The 20,734-nt window shown below is 41.8% G+C and overlaps 1 protein-coding gene across 1 annotated transcript in view; it reads right to left on the minus strand.

The window, feature by feature from the left end:
- Nucleotides 1-452: 452 nt before the first annotated feature.
- Nucleotides 453-20,734, minus strand: part of CLIC6 (chloride intracellular channel 6) — a 48,838-nt gene continuing 28,556 nt past the window's right edge. Inside the window, exons 2-6 of the mRNA XM_038388040.2 lie at nt 14,210-14,319; nt 13,546-13,671; nt 11,571-11,677; nt 4,634-4,815; nt 453-2,311 (exon numbers count right to left, since the gene is read on the minus strand). Coding sequence (XP_038243968.1) covers nt 2,150-2,311; nt 4,634-4,815; nt 11,571-11,677; nt 13,546-13,671; nt 14,210-14,319 — 687 coding nt within the window. The 3' untranslated portion in view covers nt 453-2,149. The remainder of the gene's footprint in view (nt 2,312-4,633; nt 4,816-11,570; nt 11,678-13,545; nt 13,672-14,209; nt 14,320-20,734) is intronic.

Raw genomic sequence — 20,734 nt, forward strand, 5'->3', positions numbered from 1 at the left:
GTGACCTCAAGGCAAAAAAAAAAGATGAAGTAAAGCATATACAATATTGCTGTACAACAGGCCATATTACATAGTAATGTTGAATTTCATACTGATTAAAGGTGGATAACAGCTGATAGTCTTTATTGACTTAAAAAGTGTAGCTAACACAGTAAACCACTATCAGTTGAATCATGGCTGGGTAGCGTAGTTAAAGTCAGTAACAGCAATATGACACACACACACTTCTGAGCAGAACGACTGGGGATTGAGTCCTGAAATTGGGTCTGCGTGTGCACATCCTTGCACCTGTGTGGGTCTGATTGTAGGACAGGGCCTAAAATGTTCTTCCAGTTTTTAAAGACAAATCAAGGTTTTGTTAAATTTCATCTTTCTCTCTCAAAATCCAGGCTAATGATAGACTGCACATAGTCAGGACACTGGCACTGAAATAAACACAGGATATCATTCAATTTACTTATCAATTTGTGTATTTTCTGTTCAAATTTGTAAGGCATGTTAAAAGATTATATAGAAAAAAAAATATATATGTTGGAAAATATAAAGCAGCAGTTAGTAACATTTGGTGAGTGATTGCTCAGCTATCAACCCCAATATTTAAGCTCTGTACTGCACAACAGGTTAAATGTCTGTTTTTTCTAAAGAAAATAAAATAAAATTTCAATATTTAACATTTTAAAAATAACTGTGATACAAGATGTGCATCAGAACTGAATATTTTTATAATTAAATAGTGCAGACAAAGTATACCTGAAATATACAATCAAGTACAAATTGTAAGAAAAGTAGATGTCTGCTTGATACGGAATAGGTTGTCTATTCTAAAATGGAGGGGGTTTTCTTACATAGCTATTATATTAGACACTTAGATATGAAATAGATCAATCTAGTGTGCATAGATCTACTGCATCTTTAGATGCACATAACCCTATCAAAAATATATTGTGCAAAAGCATCAGAGACGGACTCCCTGGTGACTGTAGGGATAACACAGCTTTGGTAGCTGGGCTGGAGCTCTTGCTCCCAGGCAAGTGCAGGGGCTGTGGTTTGCACGAGGTTGTGCTTCTGAGGGCTGTACCAGCAGAAAGCAGCCTCTGTTCATGTTCCATGGACCTCCGATGGTACCTGTTAAAAGGGAATGGGGTATTCTCACTGGTTCTGGTTGTACAGCACATTCTGGAGTTCAGTCAGGAACAAGGAAAGGGCTACCTCCTAAATAGCCCTCCTGCCCCCATATTCATTGCTTTCCAATACCAAGTAGGAGTCGAAGAGGGGGCCTCAATTTAGTAATCGGGGCAGAGAGGTTTTCCATTTCCTCTCCCAGTGCAGGGGGTGGGACCCCTCTCTTTTCACTTATACCAAGTAACTTTATTGCATAGTCCACAGGTCAGCTGCAATATTTGTTCCTCTCCACTAGGGCTGGAGGAAGTCCCATGGGTTGTGCAGATCTTAGAGAGACGAGGGCTAGACATCTACAGAATAGGGACTTGTGCAGTGTGAAGCAGGGCTTTTGTTGAGCTGATCCACAGCTCCGGGGAATACAGAGTTGTTGCTTTTGAAAGAGAGAGTTGGTTCCACATCAAACCTGATCTTTCTCCTGGATAAACCAGCCTGCTATGCAGCCAACAGCAATTGTGCGGTCTTCCCAGATTTATGCAGCCCAGAAGGTCACAGATACTTTTGGTTAGCTATATCTTGAGAGAAAAATGTTCCTCTGCCTCTCAGACAGATCTCTAAGTCAACTGTCAGTTTTGACAGTAGTGCTGAAATAAACTGAGAAATTAGGGGCAGTAATAATCACACTAAATGTGTAAGAAGCAGGGAATTTTAGTCTCAAAATTCAATATTTTTACCAAGAGTAACCAGCCTAATTGTGTGCCTTGCCCATTACCATAATTTCAACAAATGTTTGAATTTTGATTTGAAACCTTTAACACAGAATGTGTAATACATGTGTGTGGGTACACACATACATAAGCAGATATACGTACATATAATTTAAGGGTGAGCTTAATATAATGCAAGAAAAGAAAGAAGAATTGGCCAGTCACAGAACTTAAAATTATGCTGCATAATGTACTGTTTTTATCTTGGTTTGTTCCCATCCAGCTCTCCGAAGAAATGTAGACTAGAGATATCTTTTAATCCATCATTTCATTCTTTTTGCAACATCCAAATATGCAAACTCAATTTCTCGATCAGCAGGACAAGTATTTGTGAATTCATCTCTAGCATAAGCACTGTTCAAATATCTCCAGATCCCAGTCATTTCAGGTGGAAACTCAAAATTCCTATATTTTTTTGCTACAACCTTAAAAAAATAAAAAAGAAAAGAGATTGCTAGAGGAATGAGCTGTGTAAACAAAGTGCACACAATGCTTGTAATCAATAGGTTTCTTCCATTCTTCTGTTTTAGCAATACATTTTTGATGTTTTAAATTTTGAAAAATGACAAAGAGGAGAAAGATAACAGATGTGGGGTGGGGGGCTGATTAATTAGAGAGGGACTGTCAAGTAGTTTAAGCTCAAAATGTAGGTTTTGGGATGAAAAGATTTTACAAAACCAAATAACTGAGATTTTCAATGCTACTTAAGGACTTCGGTTGCCCATTTCCCATACATTTCTACCTGCATACCCAAATTCCATACATGGATTTGAAAAGCCCACCGAATATGAACAGAAATCTTTTAATAGATGTTTGGTTGATATTTTAAAGCAAACATCTTATTTGGGAACATACACAACTTGTGACACATTCCAGTTTTAATTAATACTTACTTCACATACTGAAACTTGAGATAAAAGATATTAGGGGAATATACCCTACCAAAGGTGATCTAAAAACCAAGATGGAAGCCAAATTTTGAATAAAACATGCAGTTGCGTACTCACAAATGATGTGTCAACTGTACCTTTCTCCCTCACTGAAAAACTTTGCCTGGTCAGGTAAAAGCGCAACTCCTGCACCTCTGAGTCCTGCTAACTGACATAGCAGTCAACCTGCATGGTCTTAGGCATTGACAGGAAAGGGCACTACAGAGAGAGTTCATTGCCTGTGAGAAGCACCGAAAAACTCACACATCAAATTTCAGCCCCAAATTTATGAGGGAATAATGAAGGAGTGAAAAATGTTCTGAATCAGTCCATATATGGCAATTGGGTGGGTACAGTCCCCCTCAGGGAAGCGGGCTGACTTAGGAAGGCATGTAAGGCTAAAATGTCATTATGTATGTGAGAGTTTGGGGAATCTGTCTGTTTTATGGATTTCATTTTGTTTTATGAAGGGGTGTGTAAGCTATTGGGGAGACTTGGGGGATCAGCAATGGTTTTGGGCCTAGGGCCATTGGACCTCAGGGTTCCACAGCCCAAGAAGAGGTACTAGGCACATACTCTGTACCCTAGGAGAGGCTGGATGCTGCTCCGACCCAGTAGACTAGGAAGCAGTTGGGATCCAGCAGTGGAGTCCAATAAAGCAGCCTGGGCCTGAATGCACAAAAGGCATTAGTCAGGGGTAAGGGCAGAGGAGGACCTCCCTCATAACTTTTAGCCCAATGGTTAGGATACTCACTTGGGATAAGGGAGACCCCTGCCTCACCTCAGGGGAAAAAGTGATTTGAACAGGGATCTGCTACCTCTCAGGAGAGTGCTCTAACCATCGGGCTATGAAATATTGTGATGTAGGGTGTCCCTCAATCTCACCTACTGAAGCTGTTGCACAGTGGATAAATAATGAAAGACTCATAGGACCAGGGGGTGCAGATCCTAGGCCTCCCACATCCTCAGTAAGTCTGCTAACCACCAGGCTATAGAGTTATGCTCAGGCTTGTACTCTCTGGTCCAAATGCCTCTTAGAATGAGAGTGAGTGAGCGAGAGAGCACATGTACCTTTTCAGGCCCCACAGGTGTGTTAAACAACCAAACACATGTCTTCCCCTGGTTTATGAATCACTCTGGGGCTTAGGCAGAAGCTAGGCATCCAGATGCCCACAGGGAGGCAACAGCGTGCATGCTTAGAGACAGAACCATAGGTGCCAAAGGAACTTTTATCGCAAAAACCTAGGCGTCGAGCAAGTTTAGGCACTTACAGGGTTTCAGCGTGAGTTTTATGATCACACAGTGGTCCTGAAACTGGAACTAAGACACACAAAATAAGGACTTAGGCTCCTAATTCCTTTTGTGCATCCAGGCCCTTGTGTCCAACCACAAGGAGAATCTCAGCGATGGTCATAACAATGTGACTGTAGCCAAGGCAGTAATGCTATCTTGGAATCAATAACAGCCTCCACAGCTGCCTAATGCGAGAGGCTGCAGAGTGTCTATCTGCTAGCAGCAGCACTCTTAGCTAATTATTTATTTTTAGCTAGGTCATCTAACAAGTGTGGAATCCAGACATTAGGAATTACCTTGTCAGATAAAAAATGGAATTAGGTCATTATGCTGTTGTTTGGGTACCCCCAAAGGATGTTAGACATGCTAGGCTAAATTTTACTCTGACTCATATTCTCACCCTGGGTTGAGATAGCATTTGTGTGCCTGTTTCAGTAAAGATGTGTCAATTTTTGTGTCATTTTTAAATGCACTTGTGCATCAGTGTTGCCAGTCTTTGCACATCATGAAAGAGAAAATCCAAACCTTAATGATGTGGAGCTTGGGTAAGAGGTTGCAGTCTGCTAAGGTGAGCTCATCTCCATCCAGGAATTTTCTGCTGGAAACAGTGATGTCTTCAGTGCTATAGGCATCAATTTCATCAGGCAAGGGGGTATTTAAATAGTTATCCAGCCTCCTTAGAGCCTTAAGTAAGGATGTTTCCAAATCTACATTCAGAAAAATAGACATTAGAGAAAAATGAACTGAGTTCACTCTAAAAGTAGAAGAAACTCAGGAGATCAATATTTCCAAACACTAAGCCCACTCACATTGAAGTCCTCCCATGCCAACCCCAGTGCACAGGAAAAACTCTTGTCATATTCCAAAAGCTGCCCCTTGTCCTAATTCAAATCCCTCCTGAGAACTACCTGTGCTATGATGGTTATAAAACACTTCCATCTGACATTACTTAGTTAAGCAACAGGTGAGCTGTGATTTCTGTTTTTTTCTAATCTGTTCAGTTTATTTTTACCCCATTCTCTGAAACCATCTATACTGTTTATCTGTTTCCGTCATTAATTGAATCCTATCTGAAATGTAGGCCTAGTCTAGACCATAAAAGGTTTGCCAGTATAGCTATACGGGTATAGTCAATAGTCACAATGGCAAACCATTCTACTGTAGATGCAGCTCCTGTTGGCATGACAGAAGAGTGCTTTTGCTTGTATAGCTCACACTGGTTCCTCAAGCAAAATAAGCTGTATCAGTAAAAGCACTTTTATGCTGGTTTAACTGTATCTACACTAGGGCTTTTGCTGGGATAGAAATGTCATTAAAAATCACCTCCCCCATAACCAGTAATACTCTAGAGGCAAACATTTTAAGTGTGTACCTGTCCATAGAGCTCTCTGGGATATAATGTTTGTTAAGTATAGCTGCCGTATCTGTACCATCTCTGTCACAATGGGGCTCTGATCCTTTACTGGGCTTGCTAAATGCTAATGTAATAAGGGAATAACAAAAGTGCTAGTGAGGTCAATTGGTACAGAATTGCCAAAATCAGGATTAATGATGGATTTATATTAATGGATTTATATTAAAGATGAATTTGTTCTGTGATTCCTGCTGATGTTTATTTACCTTTACCCCCATTTAAAAAGGTGTATTTATTAAAAAAAACAAAAAACAAACAAACAAAAAAACCCAACACACCCTTCAAACCCCCTGAAACATACTTTAACATAAAAGTACATCACTTCAAAGGATTACATTAGTGCAATTTAAAAAACGAAGTTTGCCCTTTTCTTTCTTAGAGTGGTGGATGGGGGTGGAGAATGTCGGTCTGCAAATCAAACAAAAACTGTTCTCTTTTTTTTTCTTTAGAAGAATGGTAAAACCAATTGAGTTGAAATGGTTTACAAAATATTCTTCTTGACACGTTTATGCCAAATTTCAGCACGAGGGGTAGGGCTGATTGAGAATATTCAATCAAAACAGTTTTTGACAGAAAATTGGGTTTGCAACTAACAAATTTTTTTTGTGAAAAGTGTTTTCTTTCTGTGAAAAAGTTTGATTTTTCACCGAAAAACTGAACATCTGAAAATCTAAATATTTCAGCCATAACCCAAGTTTTTGATTTGGAAATGCTGCCATGGTGCCTCATGAGAGCTGTAATTTAGGGATGTCTACACTGCAATTAAAAACCCATGGCTGACCCGTGCCAGCTAACTCAGGCTTGTGGGACTGGGGCTAATGGGCTGTTTAATTGCTGTGTACATGATTGGGCTTGGGCTGCAGCTCTCAGACCCTTCAGCGTGGGCTCCAACTGGAGCCTAAATGTCTACATCACAATTAAACAGCTCCTTCGCCTGAGCCCCATGAGCCCAAATCAGCTGGCATGGACCAGTCATGGTGTGGGTTTTTAATTGCAGTGCAGACATACCTTTAGTTGACTCATGTCTCCATTCTCCTCTATGAGCCGGGCTACCCAGGCAGACTACATCTCCAATAACAGAATATGGGCACGAGTTCCCATTAATTCCCTTCTCTCTCCAAGAGGGAAGATTTCAGTGCATCAAGGGAGATGTAGTTTGACCAGGGAGCCCAGCCTATAGAGGAGCAAGGAGTCATGAAGCACCTGAAATACAAATCTTATGAAGCACTAGGGCAGCATTTCCAAAAACTGTTCTCTTTCAGTTTTTGGCCCAATTATTTTGGTATTTGAATTTTTGTTAAAGATCACAATTTTCCTGTGAGGGGAAAAAAAATACTTTTCGACTAGCTCTAAAGAAGGGTGAAAATTCCCTAAGTGCAGAGGGACAGGTACAAGTACGAAGCATTCCACACCACTCAAGCCACCATGTCAGGATACCGGGACATTAAGGATAGAGATGGTTATACTGGAAGGTGTTAATGGCTGATGTCAAGTGGATCTTTGACCCACAGACAATCACAGGCCTAGATAAAGCTAATGGGGTATGCTAAGCACCTTTATTTCAGGCAGAGCAACTAAGCCCCTTTATGCAGTTATACAGCTGAAAACAAGCCACAGTCCAAGGCAATGGGACACATGGTAAGGCCTGATCAGAAGCTAAGACTTGTGCTTTTAGGGGTTCTATGATTTCAAATGCAGGATCTTGGGAATTGGCTGTAGCTGTGTGTATGTCAGAGGCAGAAATGCCTGGAGAAAGCTAGGGGACAGTGAGAGAAGCAGTTGTGAGCATGGCCCTGAAAAGGAGCAAAAGCAGAACCCTTTAGGGCACATAACTGACAAGAGACAGACTTGGAAACTGTGAGCAAGGAAACTGCCTGATGTTGTTTCTATTGTGTTCGGGGAAATAGGACTCTGTACATTCTTTGTAAATAAACAGAATTGCACCAAAGAAATGCCTGCTTTGTATCACACATTTTTCCTCCTAACAGAAACAATCCAGCAAGGCCCTGAATATTGGCTAACAGCTCAGAGCAACAAAGAGATGGTAGCGGGCACCTTCACACTGTGTGTGTCCCGGATGATAGGTGGTGGGCTCCTCACCACCTGGCAGAAGAAGGGAGGTGTTGAGGGAAGGTTCAGCCATTGGACCTTTGCTTATACGAATGCAGTGGCTGGATAAACAGGAGCTATGAATTACGGATATGGCAGTGTAGCTCCTCAGCAATGCTGGTAGGCTGAGAAAGGTGAATTCCAACCCTTGCTTGGTTTCCTACTTAAAGCTTATTGATTTCAGCTTTGTGAAGGGAGAGGGAAGGGGATTTCACCCACAGTGAATGTAGATGGCTGGTCCAGAGAGTAAGGAATTTCTGTCAAATTCTCATCTACCTCTAGGCCAGGAAACATGATGACTATTTGTAGATATATGTACCATAATTCCATAGTCTTGGAAAAAATTTTAATTATTTGATTTAAAAAATTGCACTGGAATGAAAATTCCCACATTTTGAAGCTAGTCAAATTGTTTCAGAGAAATCCTAGAAAAGTCATTACTACACAAAAAGTACTATTCCAAATTAATTCTCTTAGCTATTTCAATTTCACTGTCAAAAAAAATTAGACTATATTATACTTATATATAACAAGGAGTCCAGTGGCACCTTAAAGACTAACAGATTTATTTGAGCATAAGCTTTTGTGACTAAAAAACCCACTTCTTCAGATGCACGGAGTGAAAAGTACAGATGTAGACATAAATATACTGGTACACGAAGAGAAGGGAGTTACCTCACAAGTGGAGAGCCAGTGAGGACAGGACCAATTCAATCAGGGTAGATGTAGTCCATTCCTAATAAGAGATGAGGAGGTATCAATTCCAGGAGAGGCAAAGCTGTTTTTGTAATGAGCCAGCCACTCCCAGTCCCTATTCAAGCCCAAATTCCTGGTGTTAAATTTGCAAATGAATTTTAGTTCTGCTGTTTCTCTTTGAAGTCTGATTCTGAAGTTTTTTTAAAAAGAAAAGGAGTACTTGTGGCACCTTAGAGACTAACAAATTTATTAGAGCATAAGCTTTCGTGAGCTACAGCTAAGTGAGCTTAGCTCACGAAAGCTTATGCTCTAATAAATTTGTTAGTCTCTAAGGTGCCACAAGTACTCCTTTTCTTTTTGCGAATACAGACTAACACGGCTGCTACTCTGAAACCTGAAGTTTTTTTGTTCAAGTATAGCTACTTTCAAATCTGTTATAGAATGTCCAGGAAGATTTAAGTATTCTCCTACTGGCTTTTGTATGTTACCGTTCCTGATGTCCGATTTGTGTCCATTTATTCTTTTACGTAGGGACTGTTCAGTTTGGCCAATGTACGTGGCAGAGGAGCACTGCTGGCACATGATGGCATATATAACATTAAAAAGAAAAGGAGTACTTGTGGCACCTTAGAGACTAACAAATTTATTAGAGCATAAGCTTTCGTGAGCTACAGCTCACTTCATCGGATGCGTGAGCTGTAGCTCACGAAAGCTTATGCTCTAATAAATTTGTTAGTCTCTAAGGTGCCACAAGTACTCCTTTTCTTTTTGCGAATACAGACTAACACGGCTGCTACTCTGAAACATATATAACATTAGTAGACATCCAGGTGAATGAGCCAGTGATGGTATGGCTAATGTGGTTGGGTCCTCTGATGGTGTCGCCAGAGTAGATATGGGGACCGAGTAGGCAACGAGGTTTGCTACAGGGATTGGTTCCTGGGTTAGTGTTTCTGTGGTGTGGTGCGTAGTTGCTGGTGAGTATTTGCTTCAGGTTGAGGGGCTGTCTGTAAGCAAGGACTGGCCTGTCTCCCAAGATCTGGGAGAGTGAGGGATTGTTTTCTAGGATTGGTTGTAGATCGTGGATAATGTGCTGCAGAGATTTTAGCTGGGGGCTGTACGTGATGGCCAGTGGTGTTCTGTTATTTTCCTTGTTAGGCCTGTCCTGTAGTAGGCGATTTCTGGGTACCCGTCTCGCTCTGTCAATCTGTTTCCTCACTTTCCCAGGTGGGTACTGTAGTTTTAAGAATGCTTGATAAAGATCTTGTAGGTGTTTGTCTCTGGCTGAGGGATTGGAGCAAATGTGGTTGTATCTTAAGGCTTGGCTGTAGACAATGGATCGTGTGATGTGTCCTGGATGGAAGCTGGAGGAATGCACGTAAGTATAGCGGTCAGTAGGTTTCCGGTATAGGATGGGGTTTATGTGACCATCACTTATTTGCCCTGTAGTGTCCAGGAAGTGGATCTCTTCTGTGGACTGATCCAGGCTGAGGTGAATGGTGGGGCAAAAACTGTTGAAATCCAGATGGAATTCTTCAAGGGCCTCCTTCTCGTGGGTCCATATGATGAAGATGTCATCAATGTAGCACAAACAGAGGAGGGGCGCTAGGGGATGAGAGCTGAGGAAGTGTTGTTCTAAGTCAGCCATAAAAATGTTGGCATACTGTGGGGCCATGCGGGTACCCATAGCAGTGCCACTGACTTGAAGATATAAGTTGTCCCCAAATCTGAAATGGTTGTGGGTGAGGACAAAGTCACAAAGCTCAGCCACCAGGTGTGCCATGGCCTTATCAGGAATACTTTTCCTGACAGCTTGTAGTCCATCCTCATGTGGAATATTGGTATAAAGAGCTTCTACATCCATGATGGCCAGGATGGTGTTTTCAGGAAGATCACCAATGCATTGTAGTTTCCTCAGAAAGTTGGTGGTGTCTTGAAGCAGAGGGTCTGAGGAGAGAGTCCAAATAGCTAGATAATTCTGCTGTAAGAGTGCTGATGCCTGAGATGATGGGGCGTCCAGGGTTTCCAGCTAACTTAGAGACACCATCGACTTTCTGAAGAAACTACAATGTATTGGTGATCTTCCTGAAAACACCATCCTGTTATATATGCCATCATGTGCCAGCAATGCCCCTCTGTCATGTACATTGGCCAAACCGGACAGTCCCTATATAAAAGAATAAATGGACACAAATAGGACATCAGGAATGGTAACATACAAAAGCCAGTAGGAGAACACTTCAATCTTCCTGGACATTCTGTAATAGATTTGAAAGTAGCTATACTTGAACAAAAAAACTTCAGAAACAGACTTCAAAGAGAAACAGCAGAACTAAAATTCATTTGCAAATTTAACACCATGAATTTGGGCTTGAATAGGGACTGGGAGTGGCTGGCTCATTACAAAAGCAGCTTTGCCTCTCCTGGAATTGACGCCTCCTCATCTATTATTGAGAGTGGACTACATCCACCCTGATCGAATTGGCCCTCTCAACACTGGCTCTCCACTTGTGAGGTAACTCCCTTCTTTTCATGTGCCAGTATATTTATGTCTACATCTGTAACTTTCACTCCATGCATCTGAAGAAGTGGGGTTTTTATCCACAAAAGCTTATGCTCAAATAAATCTGTTAGTCTTTAAAGTGCCACTGGACTCCTTGTTGTTTTTGTGAATACAGATTAACACGGCTACCCCCGATACTTGATACTTATATATACTTACTTGGTATGTTCATTTCATTGAATTTATACCACTTCTTTTAAAGTTGAAGAAAAAAGTATTTGCTTTTTTGTATTCCATTTATAGGTCTGATCCTGCAAATTCTTAGGCACATGTCTAGTTTTTTGGACATGAGTAGTTTTATTTAAGTCAGTGGAACTACTCACCTTCAGCAAGTTAAGCATTTGCATGATCAGGGTCTTAAATACTGTTCAGCCAAGCCATTGCGGTATGGTGAAGTTTGCTGACAAAAACAATAAGCTACTAATTCTTCCTTTCACCATAGTGCATATGTGTTGGCCTTTCTCTTGAACAGATTACCCTCCTCAGGATCTGCAGCTTTCCAAAGCTTTCATGTCCTGGAAAGCCATAGATAGCTTTTGCTTAGAATGAGTCCTTAGTGCAAATACAGATAGGTTTTGTTACTCTAGATAGAAATTCGTGCAAAACTTTATGCTGTAATTATGTAACTTCAACTCATTCCAGTTATCAACGATAATGATGTAGAGATTGCAGGTTCTTACTTTCATTAGCATCTTTTCTTGTGTTCTTTATGAAAGCAGAGAATTTTGCAAACACATCATTTCCTGCAGAATTAGATTCGGGGTGGTTTGGCCCAAGTTTGGGGTACCTGAGGAATTAAAAATACAAGGATGTAATACAACTAGCAGGTTCTTTTCTGACATTCAGCTACTTCTGTATTATACGAACAGCAGTTTATTCCACCCCATTGCGAACAAAGTATGGCTAAGTATTTTTCATAGGAAACATTCCTAAAATGGAAACCACTTAGACCATACAAAATAAATACTGTGTCAAATGTTTTTCAATTACTCCTAGTATCCAGAAGTTTAATTCTATTTCTTGCCATAATTATTCATCAACTTTCATCGTTTTACAATTTGAAGAAAATGAGGGAAATCTCAAAGCACAAGTATAGAGAAATAATAGGTTACTATAATGGTGTGGAGGTCCTTGCATGAGCCCTCTGCACTAGAGTGAATTTCACTCTTTGGGAATTACTGTAGTGACATCATCAGTATTCCCAACTTCAAGAGATCAAAAACGGTGAGTCAGACCCTCAAAAATCTTGAGTTTTTTTTTAAAAGATCATATTGTGGTGTTTTAGGTCAGAATCTTGATTTTTGCGCTTTGCAAGAGTGTGTGCATGTGACAATTAGCGTTGCCCACTCTCCCACATGTACTGGAGATGGTGATTTTGGCCCCTGCTGCAGAAGCTCTCACCTCAACATCTGTCCATCTCCTGCCCAACAATTAATCCTGTCACCCAATCTCCCATCAGTTCTGTCCCCACCCAACGCCCCTCAATTCAGCCCCCCTCAGTTCAGTCTCCCAATCCCCATCATCAGCCTATCAGTTCATTCCTCAATGACCCCCACTACACTCAGTTTGCCCTCCCAGCATTTACCGCATCTGCTCAGAACCTACCACCAATACACACACACACACAAAATCAGCGCTTCCCCTACACACACACTTCAACCCCCCTGCAGCCTCCAGGCCATATTTCAGCCCTACCAGCCTTACCTCTGCTCCTCTTAAGGTTCTTCTCCTTCCCCATGCCTAAGGTGGGCTGCAGTGGGGTCCCCTTTCCTATTTCCCAATCTGGCAGCAGGAGCCAGGTTTAATTTTACTTAGAAATTGCATCTCTCACTATCAATTCGCAAGAGTTGGCATGTCTGCATCATAACAAACTTGCGGGATATAATCAGTTGATTAGTGATATAAAGGACAGCTCCTATTGACTTAAATCAGCACGGGAGTCTTTTCATTGATTTCAATAGGTGTTGGCTCAGACCCTTTATTAACTCTAGGGAGCTGCTATTTTTGCCATCACTTTGAAAAGGAAATTTTGATACTGAAATTGCAGACAGTTATTGCACGTTACACAAAGCAAATTAGTAGTTAATCTCCATTGCATGGATGGTAAAACCTAATAATTTCTGATGACTTGCCCTTAACTAACAACACATGTAGAGAGCCAGATCCTTGGCTGGTGTAAACCAGCATAGCTCCATTGAAATCAATGGACCTGTGCTAATTAACACCAGCTGAGGATTTGGCCCAGAGGAAATACTGCTGGAAGAGCAAATTTAAATAGAGATTTTTTTAATACTGAAAATGTTTCTTTAATTTACAATAATTGTATCAAAACCTGTGAGGTGCTGAGCACTGTCAATTCCCATTTACTTCAGTCATTGGGAGTCTAGCAATCAGCATCTAACACTCACGAGTTCACAGGAACAACACCATTATGCTAGGTCTCACTACTGCTTCCACTGGAGTCAACCACAACGCTCATTGAGTTCAATCGGAGCAGAATCAGTATTTCTAAATCTAATATATTTCATACATATTTTTTAAGGCATGAAAGTAACCAAAGACTTGTCACTGAAACCAGTGGGAATTTTGTCAGGAAGTGTAGTGAAGGCAGTATGAAGGACTAAAAGCAAAACATGACACTCAAGAGCACAGTACCTTGGTGGTGTTAATTTTTCCTCTAAGAACTCCTCAATCTTATTGACATCAGTTTTCACTTCACCATCAAAAGTCATAAAGGGAGGGTTTGTTCCTGGGGCTAGATTCTGTAAGTCTGCAGGTTTTCTAAAAGGGTACAAACACCTTGGGTAAGTAGTTATGTGAGAGACATGTAGTAGTAGTAGTAATCTGTTCCACTTTTGCAATAGTATACTAGTATTATTTAAAGCAAATAAAATAGTTTAAATTATCCTTGCAATTACTGGGTAGTCTTGTTCAAATCACTTCCCCTTTTCTATCTCAGCTTACCTCTCTGTAAAGGTAAGACATAACCTCCTGCCTCATAGAGATGCTGTGAGCATTCATTAGTATTAATTAATATCTGTTCCATGCATTGACCATATAGAACCTGAATCTCCTCTCACTTACACCTATTTTACACCATGTTAACCCCATCAATTTCAGTGGAATTATTACTGTTTTACATCAATTTAAATCAGATAATAATCAGGCCTATAAAGAGCTATGAAAATACCAATTAGCTGTATAAATAATGTCTGTCAGTTTGCATGTGTATTTCAAAGTTACCACAAGCAATACATTCTTTAAAATAATCATTTTGGTAATTTTCTTCTGAAAATGAAAATATATACTGTAATCTTACCTTTTCAAGTCTACAGTTGTTACATTAAATATAACACCTTTTAGCCACAGAATCATAAAGAGACGCTGAGAAAATGGGCAATTTCCAATGCTTTCCCCATCACTACCAGCCTACAATGAAAAACAATAAAATATTCTTTTAGCAAAACTATTTTTATAATGGCAAAGTCAGTCAGCTGTCTGCTGATTAAAGGATACGGACAAAATTGAGATCTGGTGAAAGCAGGTGCAACTCACTGTAATCATTTATAATGAAATAGTTTTATACAATGTTTCTTTATATATTCCTCCAAACACTTTTAATGTCTCCTTAGAAATGGATGTTCTAAAATGGTTTTTTTAGTGTATAACTAATGTTTTTATAAACTAGTGAACAAAATTCAAATCATAGCATTACTTTAAAAGAAAGATTCCATGTTAACATAAATCTCTCTAAATAATTATATGTATTCTTAACATGTTTATACCAGTTATGACTTCTGGAAACACCAGTACGAAAAGATGTAGCAAAATATATTACATCATAAATTGAGATGTAGTGCCAACAGCAATTAGGAGGCTAAATCAAATAAATCTCTTGTGCGTCCTGTGCTTGCAATGCTCATCACAATTGTCAGAGTAGTGCAGGCTCCATGCTTCTGTCAGAGATGGTGGTCAGCGAGAAGGGTCATGCAGGTTCATGGGATTTTTCTTTTTTTTTAAAGGCATGAAAATTGTGGGATACAAATGACAGTATGGGAGGGAGAAAGTTACATGCTGCGAAGTTGACCATTTGCTCCAGTCACCTCTGTGTGATTTGTTTCTGCCTCACCATGCATTGCAAAAACTTCCCAAAGATAGTGTGCTGGAGGGTGGCAAGTTGCACTTACTCATGGTGCACTGCACTGTGAATCAACACAAGCGCTCCTGGTGAGTATGAGCAGTGCCGATGAAAGAAGCCAAGTATGTACACGCACAAGCAATATACTAACTGTGGTGGCTTTATGCCAATGTAATTTGTGGTGGCAAAAGTTTGTAGTGTAGCTATGCCCTCTGTCTTTCCTTATACCAGTGTACCCCTTTCAGGAGTCTGATTTGTCTTGTGTGTCCTCAAATTTCACCTCACTTAAAAACTACTTGCTTTCAAAAATCAGACATAAAAATACAAAAGTGTCACAGCCCACTAATATTGAAAAACTGTTTACTTTCTCATTTTACCAAATACTGTACTTATAAAATAAATCAATTGTAATATAAATATTGTACTTACATTTCAGAGTGTAGTGTACAGAGCAATATAAACAAGTTATTGCTTGTATGAAATTTTAGTTTGTACAGACTTTGCTAGTGCTTTTTATGTAGCCTGTTGTAAAACTAGGCAAATATCTAGATGAGTTGATGTACCCCCTAGAAGACCTCTCCATACCCCCAGGGTTACACGTACCCCTGGTTAAGAACCACTGCTTTATACAGCTTTGGCCTTTGATCTTCAGATTCCGGAAACAAATAATCTTCAGGGCAGAGCTTCAAAAGGCTAGTTTTTTGCATAACTAGAGCAGGTTACATTTGTATTTACCTCCCGCTAGAGATTCCCTCTTAACTCTGTCATTCTTGTCTGGCCCATTGTTCAGTATAGTTCTTTGAAGTTTATAACACTTTCCAAGGTTTACACTGGCCACGTCTCCCCCCTAGAGAAGTTACGTACAATCTCACAATAATACATAAACTTTGTATTTTTAATACAATAGATTCCATGCCTGTCACATCAGGAGTTAATGGCACACCTAACTTCTTGACTTTATTATGCTCCATTGCTAGGATGTATCAAGAGTAATAAAAGCTATGATTATCAAGCTGATAAACACCACCATAATATCACAGAGAATTTTGTTTCGAAGCATTAGTTAAATCAGATATAAATATTGTAATACAAAGTTATACATCAGCCTAAGCTCTTGTTTTCAAGTTCTGGCTGAAGAAGGGTGCTGTTGTATAACAGAGCTGGGGATGCCTATCTGCCCATCCAGGCTGCTTTTAATTTCACCAGCACAGCTGGCTATCAACTCCTTCAAGTGAGCAGTCTGCCACGACTTATCAAAGTAAGGACAAAACACAGGCGCCAGCTTCCTCATTTCCCCAGGGGTGCTTGACCCTTCTCTGAACCCCAGACCCTACCTCCACTCCACCCCTTCCCCCAAGGCCCCACCCTGCCTCGCCTCTTCCCACCCATTCCATCCCCTCCCCTGAGCACCCTGCCCTCACTCCTTCCCCCCCACACCTCCTGCAAGCCACTGAACAGCTGATCCCTCATGGGCAGGAAGTGCTGGGATGGAGGGGGAGGAGCTATTTGGCAGGGCCACCAGTGGGTGGAGCACCCACGGAGTTGGCACCTAAGGGACAAAACACTGTTTTCTATAAAAAACTGATGGGACCGGCCCTGAAAACAGGGATATGCCTGTCTTTAAGGACACATGTTTACTCTATTTATTTATAAAAAAAAAAAACAGATAGTACAGAGGGAGGTGTGAGAATGGTGAACAAGTCAGTTAATTTTTATTTTATTTTGGGATGATGGGACACCACACCTGTCCCTGCTATTAAATAATGATCAGTGGTGGCATTTCAAAATGAAATGAAAATGAAAATGGAATTCTAGAATTTTACGAAAAGTAAGGTACAAAGGCATTTAAACTCATCAAAAGCAGCTGTATATTTATGACAAGGGAATTTGATTTATACAGAATAAAAAATAATTAAAAATAATCTCAAATGATAGTAAATTATTGCACCTTGAGAAAACAAGGAGCATCTCTCCTGAAAAGCAATACATATATCCATTCTTCCCAAACAAATTGACATTCACTCTGTATTCACTAGGGCTTTGATAGCAAAAGAAATCCCCTTGTCAGGCTTACTGTTGCATTCAGAGAACTTTACAGATCGTTAAGTGATCAACAGTCACAATGGAATGAACTTCTTTTCATGATCCTGTACCAATTTCCCTTGACATAAAAGTTAGAAGCTTGGGTCCCTCTAACTTTTGCTACTGAAGCTGAGGGAACATAGACAGCCAGGCTGTCCGTTTGTTTTTTCTCCCATCACCTTGGTAACAGTAAATTTCAGGGACTCAGAAGAGCAGCTTCCATCCTGCTCTTCTGTGTAACTTTCCATAAGGTGGAGTCAGGGATCCAGATGAAGACAGACACGTTACCATGACAAATGCAGAAGCGAAGTAGACAATGAGTCCATCAATTTGTTATTAAACTGGAATGACAAATAGTCTACCAACAACCTAGTTATCTGTTTGCTTAGGAATCGGCAGCTTTTGGAACTGCTACAGAAGCACCAGGATGGCTTATTTATAAGTGCAATGTTTTAATGATTGAGAAAGTTTTATGTTCTGGGGGCATCAGCTTGATTTAGGGGAATAATACTGGTTTTCCCATTTGTCCATTTTGCAATAGATTATGAATACAATAACGAATAGCTGACCTCTTTCCTTTTTCTTCTATACATCTCTCAAGTTGCTGGTAACCACCAGTGAGAGATGAACTTAAAATAATGGGGAAATGGCTAAAATGAATGACAAAACATTGCCAAAGAATTATACAACAAGCTTGAAATGTCTTGAAAATAATGTAAATATTTTTTTCAATAATTTTAGGGCCCGGTCCTGTATGCTGTTTGGTTTTTTGTTTCCCACTGAAGTCCAACAGTTTGCAGGTTTTGTCCCTTTCCATATTATGCAAGATGAACAGCAGGGTGTATTAGCAAAACGATATTAGTCTATATATTTTCAGGAACCAACTATACATTTTCTAGTGAATGTAGCTTACTGTGTTTGTCCAGTGGTGATGCCTCCTGTGGTTACAAAAAAAGCATTTTGATTTAAAACCAAAAATAAATTAAATTGTTTCCCAATGCCTCTCCATTTCCTTCTGGGACACAAGTTTTATAACAAGTTAAAAAGCTCCCAAACTAAAAAGTTTTGGGGGAGTTCCTTGGTAAAACACTGGCATCACATCAATGCACTCCTCCTGACCCAAAAGCCTGGGCATACAGGCTGTGCAACAGGGGTGTCATTTGCTATGGAAGAGAGGGGGCAGTTGCCTTATGCCCCCAGACTTTGGTTTTGCCCCTCCCACTAACTTTTCATAGCTCATTGCCAGTTGGTGATGTGGTGTCTCCCTCAGGTCTCTGGGGGCCCCTGTGGGGCAGGCTGGGCCAGGGCTCCTTATCAGTGCATTGTCAGCACCACTCTCTCTCCCCACTGGCTGGACAGGATGTAGTGGTGTGCCCTGGGCTTAAGCTCAGCATGGAGTGGGCCAGGTCCCAATCTCTGTCCTGTGCCAGCCATCGGTGACACACATACACCTCAGCCCATCTTCCTCCCAACGTCCGGAATAGGACCAGGATGCCATCTTCCTGTCCCGCCCCCCTCCAAGATGGGACCAGCCCATTAATCCCCCAAGAGCAGCCATGAAGTGAGAATGCTGACCAAACTTTCCCCGTCTCTCCTAATTTTTCTGAAATGCTGGCCCTGTAATGTAACATGTCTTGAAGGTCCACAGACTCTGGCTATGCAAGCCCAAAACAGGGAAGTGAGTTCTAGAGCTGAGGGCCCCAAACTGAGAATATTCTGCCAACAACCATCTCCAGAGTACACCGGGGAACTACTCAGTAGATGTCCCAACTGATCTCAACTACTGCAAGGAGAGAGGCAGTCTCTCATGTAGTCATACCCAAACCATTGTCTATTTCTATTACTGGGGAGGACTGTCGTGTAGACAGCACCATATTTAAAGGCCTGAAAGACTGGTAGCCGCAGGGAGCCCCAAATTCATGGAACGGGGAGCAGACTAGCTGTTATGGGCCTTCAGGGGCTCTGCATTAGCCACTTCTGATACAATTATGGATGCCAGTAGCTTGTCTCCAATTTTGCAGGGTCAGCCTCTAACAACAGCGAAGTTGGAGACAGCAAATCTTGAAAGCCATCAGCAGCACAAGAAGCTACTGACCTACAGCTACTGCAAGAGGTGAAACACAGGAACTGACGCAGATGGCCCTAGGTTGTCTAAGTTCTTTCCTGTCATTTTAACAATCTATGAATATGATGCAGACTTAACATCCTTTGAAACCTGAACTTCATTTTTTGGGCTTCAATGTTCTATTTGAGGATGGCAGTAAAGGGTTAATGGAAAACCTTGTGAAGATTCCATTTCCATTTTCCTACTGTAGCGGGGCAGCTACTCCCACTTCTAGGGGAAAAGGCTGCTTGGGGAGGCAGCCACAGCTGGCCCGGACAGAAGGGCTAAGGGAGGAGCTGGGTCAGTCTCACTCCAGCCTTGGAGTGGGAAGGACTTAGCTGCCTGGGAGCACAGGGTACCTGAAGGAGAGCAGTGCTGGGGAAGGGCAAGAAGGAGCCGGGGAACTCCAGCCTGGCAACTCCCTAGGCTGAGGTCTTGTGAAAAGCCTAAGGAGGTACGGGAGCTGCAGAGGGTGCAGCCTGGGGATAGGCAGAGGCAGCTGGTCCAACCCCCTTGCCAATGATGAGTGGCCATTACAGACTGCAGTCTGCCCCAGGGAAAAGGAGCTAGATGATGACTGGCAGTAGCCACTGAGGTAAAATGGGCATAGGGGGAGGGGAGACCCAGAGTGTGAGGGCACTGCTGTGGGGCAGCACCCCAAGACAAGGGGCACTGGAGTCCAGGAGAGACACAGGGGCGTGAGGCAGGAGAGATGCTGGCCAGCAGGAGGCGCTCCGAGGCTGAGGAGCTAATTCCCAAGGCAACCAGCAGGAGGCACCGTGGCAGTGAGTGCTCAATCTGCTACACCTACATGTAGTGGGAAATATTATGCTGTACTCTCACAATAGGTTCCTAGGGAGCTTAGAAGATCCTGTGATAGATACCTGAGATCTCCAAGATGCCATAGCAACTGGGGACTTCTTATTATAAGGGTAGGATGGAGATGATCAAGCAGAAACCTTGATTTTGAATCTTTTTTCATCTTTAGTGTATAGGTGCTGTGTTGGAGTGTCTGCCCCAGACTGGCTTGTAAGGTGTTAATGGAGCCCTAGAGAGGCTATGCAGAAAGCAGCTATTAGGAGAGGGGCTGTGAGGAGGAGTCAATGAGGGTTGGGCAGGCCCATATAAGAAGGGCTGCAAGGCAGAGCAGCTTCAGTAGCTGCCTGGAGCTTGAGGAGGGAAGATCAGGCCCCTAGCAGGAGGAAGGAGTGCCAGCAGGGACAGGGGAAGCTAGAGAGAGCTCCTGCTAAGACTGGCACGCTGAAGCCCTGAGGTAAGTGCGAAGAATGTCCTGGGGGTCGTGGGGAAGTGGCCCAAGGAAATGAATTGAGGCAGTGGCTAGACTGAGGGACTGTGGTACATTCCCTGGAAGGGGGGAGCACAGAGTGCACCACAGCCAGTGGGTTGTGTCCTGAAGATGACACCATGATCCTTGGAGTGATGTGGGTCCTGGAGCAGACATGACTGTGGCAAGACATCAGCAGAAGAGGGCGCACTGGCAAGCAGAGCTAATCCCCAGG

Source organism: Dermochelys coriacea, chromosome 1 (genome assembly GCF_009764565.3).
Source record: "Dermochelys coriacea isolate rDerCor1 chromosome 1, rDerCor1.pri.v4, whole genome shotgun sequence".
Classification (NCBI taxonomy): domain Eukaryota; kingdom Metazoa; phylum Chordata; order Testudines; family Dermochelyidae; genus Dermochelys; species Dermochelys coriacea.